Below are 9,874 nucleotides of genomic sequence, written 5' to 3'. Positions count from 1 at the left end.
AAATTCTTAGAAAAGCACAACCTTCTGAGACTGAACCAGGAAGAAACAGAAATTATAAACAGACCAATCACAAGCACTGAAATTGAAACTCTGATTAAAAATCTTCCCACAAACAGAAGCCCAGGACCAGATGGCTTCACAGGTGAATTCTAGCAAACATTTATAGACGAGCTAACACCTACTGTTCTCAAACTCTTCCAAAATATAGCAGAGGGAGGAACACTCCCTAACTCATTCTATGAGGCCACCATCACCGTGATACCAAAACCAGACAAAGATGTCACAAAGAAAGAGAACTATAGGCCAATATCAGTGATGAACACAGATGCAAAAATCCTGAACAAAATACTAGAAACAGAATCCAACAGCACATTAAAAGTATCACATACCATGATCAAGTGGGGTTTATCCCAGAAATGCAAGGATTCTTCGATATATGCAAATCAATCAGTATGACCCACCATATTAACAAATTAAAGGAGAAAACCCATATGATCATCTCAATAGATGCAGAAAAAGCTTTCAACAAAATTCAACACCCATTTATGATAAAAACCCTCCAGAAAGTAGGCATAGAGGGAACTTACCTCAACATAATAAAGGCCATATATGACAAACCCACAGCCAACATCATACTCAATGGTGAAAAACTGAAACCATTTCCTCTAAAATCACGAACAAGACATGGATGCCCACTCTCACCACTATTATTCAACATAGTTTTGGAAGTTTTAACCACAGGAATCAGAGAAGAAAAAGAAATAAAAGGAATGAAAATCGGAAAAGAAGAAGTAAAGCTGTCACTGTTTGCAGATGACATGATACTACACATAGAGAATCCTAAGACTCTACCAGAAAACTACTAGAGCTAATCAATGAATTTGGTAAAGTAGCAGGATACAAAATTAATGCACAGAAACCTGTTGCATTCCTATACACTAACAACGAAAGAATATCTCTTTGAAAAAAAATGGTTCTGAAGAACCTAGGGGCGGGACAGGAATAAAGACACAGCTGTAGAGAATGGACTTGAGGACACAGGGAGGGGGAAGTGTAAGCTGGGAGGAAGTGAGAGAGTGGCATAGACATATATACACTACCAAATGTAAAATAGCTAGCTAGTGGGAAGCAGCCACATAGCACAGGGAGATCAGCTGGGTGCTTTGTGACCACCTAGAGCAGTTGGATAGGGAGGGTGGGCGGGAGACACAAGAGGAAGGAGATATGGGGATATATGTATACGTATAGCTGATTCACTTTCTTAAAAAGCAGAAAGTAACGCACCACTGTAAAGCAATTATACTCCAATAAAAATGTTAAAAAAAGAGAGAAAGGCAGGTCAAGGTTGGAGAGTGGATTGGAGTAGGAAGGAGAGGATGAAGATAAGGAAGAAAAGTACAGTTAAGGACAATGCTGAATTTGAAATCCAGTCAGAAGGCAGCTGAATATATGGCATCTGTGAGTCAGGATGTATTTGGAATAGAAGAGTTCAGAGAGATTCATCACATAGAAGTGCTGGTGGAAGTCATAAGGATGGATAATGCTGCCAAGGACAATGTACAGAATGAGCAAAGGACCAGAGCAAAGGATCAAAGGACTATGGATCAACCTCTAGGAATATGTATATTTTAAGGCCAAGCATAGAGACAGGAGATTTTAAATGTAACAAAAAGGTAAAAGAAAAAAGAGAGCTTAGTATCATAGAAGTTGAGGGAGGAGCGAGCTTGGTTCAAGAGTGACCAATAGCGTTGAATGGTGCTATAGAAACCAATATGATGACTTCCAAAGTGTCTGTTGCTTTTTATATTACAGAGGTCACTAGTGATTCCCCGTTACCAAAAATGATCGATTTGGCAATTATTCAACTTTGAAACAGGTTTAAAATAAAAGACATCCTTCTTTAACTCCAAAGTTATTTTTGTACTTGAAACATGACTACATGTTGTAAATATTTCTATACAACCCCCCATTGCACTAATTCTAGTTTCAAAATGGTAGTAGTATAAAAATGTCAATAAATAGTTATCGGGCTTCCCTGGTGGCGCAGTGGTTGAGAGTCCGCATGCCAATGCAGGGGACACGGGTTCGTTCCCCGGTCCGGGAAGATCCCACATGCCACGGAGCGGCTGGTCCCGTGAGCCATGGCCGCTGAGCCTGCACATCTGGAGCCTGTGCTCCGCAACGGGAGAGGCCACAACAGTGAGAGGCCCGCGTACCGCAAATAATAATAATAATAATAATAATAAATAAATAGTTATTTAGCTTCCTAAGTAGTATCAGACATTCCTTCAACACAATATTTAACACACTCATTTACTTTTCCACAAATTTCCTCCTTATTCATAGCTGCAGTGCCTTGTTTTATTATAAATGTACCTCTACTGACAAATAATAAATGATTTATCCAAAGCTACTTTCTCATATGTGATGGTATGAGTGCACTAATAGCTAATTTATAAGTATGCTTAGAGTAAACTCTCAACACTTGAGAACCACTGTGGAAAGAATCGAGCTACAAAGAATCAGTCCATATGCCTGAGGGTTTGTCTATTTAAGCATGAACATCTGTTTTTGCATGGAACTCTTTCTGAAGAAAATTCCAGAATTCCCACATTCTTAAAATATCCTAGGTATAATTTGTTATTTTATTTTTTTGCTGACTCAGGGGCATGATTAAATATGTGAGTTAGTGAGAGATGATGGAACACATAGATGCCCTCAGGAGCTATTGCGAGATACAGGGCTATTTGCTCTGATGCCAAATGAAACCAAATGTTATAATTTCTGAATTCCAGTTCCACTCTTTTATTATGTTTCTATCTCCTTCTCCCTTGCTTTCATTGTGTCAGTTGTTGCTTCTTCATCATCTCAGTGCACAAGTCTGGAATAAATCGTCTTCCAACCTCCCAACTCGTGCTTCTAGTCTGCTATGGATGGAAAACAGAAAATCGGGCCCATTAAGATAACATAGGAATAAAGAGTTAATAGGCTCTGATAAAAGGCCAAAAGGTCTTTGTCGTCATGAGGCTTACTTGATGGATTTGGTGACATTTTGTAGGCTACTCAGATTATTTTCTTTTTTTCTTTTTTCTTTTTTTTTTGGTTCTGAGTTATATTCCAAAATGATAAATCTCTCAAATAGGTGAGGTCTGGATAAGTGAACCAACTGTATATTTACTTCTATGTTTTTGTGTACCATATCTAATTATAACATGCACAATTTTTTTTATTATTTTCAGCATGTTAGACAACATTTTTTAGATGTATTAAATCATGCTAAAATAAAAACACTTCTGCACACAGCTCCTGAAATACTTTAAGACATTGCACCCTTCAGACTAATAGCAGCCTGTGAAGACTGGGGCTGGTTTTTATAATACATCATTGGAGGTTAACTCTATGACTTTCTCCATAAACAACTATTATTGGGAGGGACAAATTAGGAGTTTGGGATTAACATATACATACTACTATATATAAAACAGATCACCAACAAAGACCTACTGTTATAGCACAGGGAACTATACTCAATATCTTGTAATAACCTATAATGGAAGAGAATGTAAAATATATATATACACACATTCATAGGTATACAGTCATACATATATATGTATATGTATAGCTGAATCACTTTGCTGTACACCTGAAACTAACATAACACTGTAAATCAACCAAACTTCAATTAAAAAAAATTTTAAATAATAAAAATAAAAGTTAAAGGGAAAAAAAACAACTATTACTAATGCTCAGTGTACTCTAGCTTTTTCCTGCTGGGCTACGTAGAAATCAGTTTCAACTATATGTTGGTATTACCTCACTCTCTTTTGTGAAGGGACTGGCAGACTACCTTGGCCTCTATTTTTACCTACTGGAAGCCGTTCTCCTGCCTCCCACCCTACCATAGTACTGGTTTTCTATCAGTAAAGATAATTTTCTGGAAAATTCCTATGGATCCTTCAAGACCCAGTTAAAGCATCACCTCATCACTGAAGCCTTCCTTGACTTATGCAGGGCATACTTACATTTGCTTTCCTTTGTGTCCTCATTAAACCTTACCAAGAAGAAAGGGACATGGCTGGGGAAGCATTGCTATTGCAAGCAAAGTGTTCTGCATGATAAAATGTTTGAGGGCATTTAAAAGTCTACAGCATATTTGGGAAACACCAAATATGGGTGTTTAACAGGTTTAGTATGGCTAAAACATATGGTACATTTGGGAGTGTGACGGGCTGTAAGGCCAGAATGTTAGGTTGGGACCACATTGAGAAAGGTCATTCATCATGCTTAGGCTTTTCACTTTTATCAAGCAATGGGTCATGAGCATAGACAGGTTTCTAGGAATGCTACTATGTTAGAATCAGATTTATTTTTTAAGGATAACCGACAATAGTACAAAACATTTGTCTGTTTTGGGGAAGAATGTATCAGTTTGGGGTACTAATTAGGAAATTGTTGGAATTATATTGCTGGGAGAAGATAAAGACAGTGGAGATAGACTGGAATAGATTCATAGTGTTTTGTAAGACTTGATTAATTGGATGCAGGGAACAAAGAAGAATGAAGTCTTGAGGAAAACCAAAGATCAGGAAGAAAATGATACCTCTCTATTATCTAAAATGAGGAAGGCAGGAAGAAGAGTAGACTTCTTTTAGGGGGGAAATCATGCTAAGGGAAAGAGAAAAATGAGCTCATTTTACTAAGAGGAGGTACCATATAGTGGTTAAGAGCAAGTACTCTGAAGCCAGATACTCTAGGGTCTAAACTGAACTTAACTTCCTATTTACTATGTGACCCTAGAAAAGTTATCTAACCTCTATGAGCCTCAGCTTACTCATCTATAAAATGGGGATACTACTACTATCTCTCTCAGAGAATTGCGGTGAGGTTTAAAATGAGGTAACATATTAAAGTATTTAGAACACTGGCACATGGCTTATAAATGCTATTTTGAATTTTGAATTTTTATGATGCTTCTAAAACATGCAGTTAGCTATTTGGACAGGTAGGATTGAATACCCATATGAGCCAGACTTAAAACCTGGGGAATCACTAGAACACAGTTGGATGTTAAAGCTAGAGAAGCAATTGAGAGCATTCACATATGTGTGTATCAATACATATAGATGTATACGTATATGAGCTTATATACGGGTGTACATGTGTGTCCATATGTATGTATAAACAAAAGTGATGACAGAATAGGACCAAGAAAAGAACATAAAGAATAAAATAGCCAAGAAGTAAGAAGAAACGCACGAAGAAGATAGACAAAGAACACTTAGAGGTAGTCAGCGAGCAAGGAGAGGATGGTGCCTAGAAAGCCAAAGGCAGGAAAATTTTCAAGAAGGGAGTGACCAATAGAGCCAAGCAATCAGGATTGGAAAGAAGCCACTGGACTTTGAAATTCAAAGATCATTGTCAACCTTTTGAAGAACTGTGAAAACGTTGAGTTGTGAAAGGTAATTTAGGAAACAGAGAAAACAAGTATGGATAATTCTTTTAGAGACTTGGACTATAAAATGAAAAAGAAAGATGAGAAGCTACTTCGAAGGATAAGTAGGATCAAAAGAAGGCACTGTAGTATGGGGGAGACTTGAGAAGGCTACTCAGCTGAAGGAAAGTCAATGAACAGAGAACATATGAAGATACATGATTTATTGTCTATTTCTTGAACTACTGAAGATAATAAAACTATCACAGGTACAAAATTTCACTTTAAATATGAGCTAGAAAACCTCTCTGAGAACTTAATAACCTCTTTTGGAATCCAAAAAGCAGGGGGGTGGGGGAGGAGGTATGTAGTTATTATTTAAAAATATAATTAGTCCTGTATTTTAACAGAATTACTTCCTGAGACTGTAATAACATTTTGAGAAGTCTCAGGATACTACAGAAATAGAAAAGTAATTCTGTTAAAATATGGCACTCATTTTATTCTTTAAACAACAGATTTTAAACTTTTGTTTTTCATTCTGTATTCTGAATATATTTTTGAACTTTTAGAAATTTTTTTCATCCACGTGAAATAATCCAAATAAACAAACCCACTTCACAATTCTTCTGAGAGCACCAGGCTCTGTATATAACAAATCACTAACTTTCATACCTCATTAAAATAGGAAATTTCAAATTGTGATTTGCATATGTTTGCATCTATAATCAATATTCAACAATTTCTTGAATACCTAGCAAGACGTCTATGATCCTTCCATGTTACTTGTTAAAAACTTGCCACTTTATCATTCCACTCAGTCCAGCTTTGTGAAGGCTAGCAAATGTCATTTCCACCTCATTGTGTGGGCTGAACTATTCTATGGCAGGGGTGTCATTTAAAGGTCAGACAACACAGTATACAAAGGTTGGCATCACATAGACCTGGCTTCAAATCATAGCTCTACCTCTCAACAGCTGTGTGATTTTGAGTGAGTGAGTGATCTGAGTGAGGAATGAAAACTTTGAATATAGATAAAACACTTAATTCTTCCTAAGCAAACTTTGCAAGACAAGTACAAACTCCTACATACAACTGAAAGTCAATGAGATTTAGTTAGGTAAGCCCAAGCACAGGAACAAGAACAAAGATCTCAAGAAGTCATCTTAAAAAAGACAGTTTCCAAACCTTTCAGTAGAGATGTTAAATTTTATTGAAATAAATTGTATAATAAGAAGTATATTTAAAAAAGGAAAGCACTGAAAGGAAATCCTCCAAGCATTAAAAAATGTAATACACTGGCCATAAAAGGCACACCATAAAAGTCTATCCGAAATGCTCATCATAGTTGGAGTAGAAGTAACAATTAACAAATTTCTTCAAGTATTTGGAAAGGGATTATAGTTTTGTAACACTACAGTATTTTCTTTGGACAAGCCAGATTATCTATCTGCTGTAGTTTGAAACTCTGGTGAAAACAGGTAACGACACTTAACAATAAAATTAAAAAGGGGAAAAGAAACTCTTTGTTTTTAGATCAGATAAGAAATTTTAATATTTAAACACTCACTACTAAATAATTTCATAAAATAAATGTGGACCCATGTTCTCTTTGTTGAACGACACTACAAGGGTTTAAAAAATATTTCAGAAAGTGTTTCCCATGGTACATTAAATGCTAAACACTGTCTAAAAGAAAGACATGGGCATCACAGACTAACAAACCTGGCATCGAATTTGTCCCACTTACAAGCTGTGGCACCTTAGACAAGTTATTTAATCTCAGCCTATTTGTCTCATAAGCAAAATGGAGATAATAATAGTACCTACATAGCCGAACTGTGAGAATTAAACTAGATAGTATATGTAAACTCAAATGTTTAGTCCAGGACCTCACACGATAAGTATGGTCAATAAATAAGAGTTCTCATCACTAAAGAACAAAGTTATCTTTCATAAAATGGCTCATTTCCTGAAACCATCTAAGAAAAGATAGCAAATTTTGTCATTTTCTAAAGAAGACATGTAGGCTGGGTCTACACAGGGCTATGAGACAGACCATGACCTAAGAGTTGCAACTCAATCCTCCCTATTCTGGGCAGTGAAACTTCTGAATGCTGTGTGAATGGCACAAAAAAGAGATGTGTTTAGTTTTCCTAAATTTCTACAACGAGCCCACACAGACTTCATTAACCCTCAGGATAATGGCATTGGCTGAACTGTTTGCCCTCTTGCCCTGATTATTGCTAAGGCTTTAATTTCCATGGCTTATTACAATAATTACTAAATTTCTACCCAAATATTTATGATAATCATGATCATATTTATAATAATTCAAAGTACTTTTCCTAATTTTAAACAAATTGTCATTTTCACAGACAAAACCTTAGCTTCTATGAATGACCAAGCAACAGGAAGAATTTCATTTTTATGTTCCCTTCTATTTAAATGCTAGCTAAAATGGAGTTGGTGTCATACAAAACAAGTACGTACTCGAAATATAACCCCGGAAGCAAGTTAAGACAAAGCTAACTCACCTGTAATTGCAAAGCTTCATGGTTTTCTAATCCTTCCACAATTGGTGAAAATCGTTCTCTGTTATTTCGTTCTGCTGCTGTAGTTATAGCCCCTAAAAGTTTATCTAGACTATAGAAAAAAAATAGAAATGAGAAATACATCTTACACATACTATATGAATATGGGTTATCCCTTATACAGTCTTCTCTGTTTTCTTTCTGGTGCTTGATGTTTTTACATAGACCACCACAATTTAAGAATTGTGTTCTTGTCTACATATCTCTACAAGTCAAATGTTGACAGAGTTAAATAAATGTAGGGCACCAAAATGTAAATTCTATTTGAAAGTCTTGAGGAAAATAATTTTTCTGGGTGACATTTTTTTAAAAAAATACTTAATTGATAAACATTAAAATTTTAAGTTTCAGGTTTTGCTATTTCATGTGTTAACATAGATATTAATGTCACTTAAACATGATATGGCATTTACAATTATTCAAAGTTTAAACAAGTGTAAACGGACTATAATTTTATAATAAAGTGCTGAAAAGCATAAATATTTTTTAAAGAACTTTAAAAAAACCCCAGGATTCTTTGAAAATGGAACAAGGAAATAAACCTAAAAGAGAAAGCCCAGTAAATTAGAGAAGCATCTATAATTACCGAGCACAAGAAACTTATTCACCTGAACAAAAATATTGGAAATTTTCTCTGCACAGTGTCTGAATCAAATTAACCTCTATGTAGTAAACTACTATTATCAAACTATATCTGAAATGATAATTAACTCATAAAATATGCCAGGGTAGGGTGCATTATATGAATTAAGTACTGAAAACCTAACAGACTAGAAAAATATTTCTTACTTGTGTATAAACTGATTTTTCTATAAAACCTAAGGAAGGAAGCCTATCTGCATAAGCTATCTCATGCTCAGTTTGTTCTCACTGAGATAAGACTTAATGTTGTGTGATAATATTTTTGTTCAGTGTTTGTCTTTTGGTTTCGAAGGACAAACCAGCACTAAGCAACATCTCATTTTATTCCAAGAGGTATGAGAAAGTCAACATATCAGAAGAATCTTAAATCTTTGCCTGCCCCATTCTAATTCAAACTGAAATGATTACTGCCACACAGCGTTCAGAAGAAATATTTTAGTTCATGTCCGTAGCAGGTATTACATTCTTTATCACAATGGTTTCTTACCAACTGGATATCAAATCTGTAATTTTGCTTCTAAATCAATATTATTTCGATAAGAAGAAATGATCTAATGCACAGTCAGCAACAACTTGCTGAAACTGGCACTTACGTGCACTCTGAGTGGTTACCAACAGCCTTTTGTTCTTTCCAACCAGTAAATTTCATTCCATTAATATTGCTTCATCTTTTCACTTACCATAGGCAGAAAGGATGCTCAACATCACTAATCATTAGAGAAATGCAAATCAAAACTACAATGAGGTATCACCTCACACCAGTCAGAATGGGCATCATCAAGAAATCTACAAACAATAAACGCTGGAGAGGGTGTGGAGAAAAGGGAACCCTCTTGCACAGTTGGTGGGAATGTAAATTGATACAGCCACTACGGAGAACAGTATGGGGATTCCTTTAAAAAGTAAAAATAGACCTACCATATGAATCCCACTACTGGGCATATACCCAGAGAAAACCATAATTCAGAAAGAGCCATAGGGCTTCCCTGGTGGCGCAGTGGTTGAGAGTCCACCAGCTGATGCAGGGGACATGGGTTCGTGCCCCAGTCTGGGAGGATCCCACATGCCGCGGAGTGGCTGGGCCCGTGAGCCATGGCCGCTGAGCCTGCGCATCCGGAGCCTGTGCTCCCCAGGGGGAGAGGCCACAACGGTGAGAGGCCCGCGTACCACAAAAAAAAAAAAAAAAAAAAGAGTCATGTACCAC

At 36.2% G+C, this 9,874-nt stretch overlaps 1 protein-coding gene across 15 annotated transcripts in view; it reads right to left on the bottom strand.

The window, feature by feature from the left end:
- The window catches only part of DIAPH2 (diaphanous related formin 2), a 919,875-nt gene that overhangs the window by 674,618 nt on the left and 235,383 nt on the right, over positions 1 to 9,874 (bottom strand). For all 15 annotated transcript variants that reach the window (XR_008616350.1, XR_008616349.1, XM_055081634.1 and 12 more), the window contains one exon: positions 7,972 to 8,080. Coding sequence is in view for 13 of the 15 variants with exons in the window: in XM_055081634.1 (XP_054937609.1) it covers positions 7,972 to 8,080 (109 nt within the window). In the remaining 2 variants the exon portion in view is untranslated. The remainder of the gene's footprint in view (positions 1 to 7,971; positions 8,081 to 9,874) is intronic.

This window comes from Physeter macrocephalus, chromosome 21 (assembly GCF_002837175.3).
Source record: "Physeter macrocephalus isolate SW-GA chromosome 21, ASM283717v5, whole genome shotgun sequence".
NCBI classification, from domain to species: domain Eukaryota; kingdom Metazoa; phylum Chordata; class Mammalia; order Artiodactyla; family Physeteridae; genus Physeter; species Physeter macrocephalus.
This window is presented reverse-complemented; position numbering and strand designations above follow the sequence as displayed.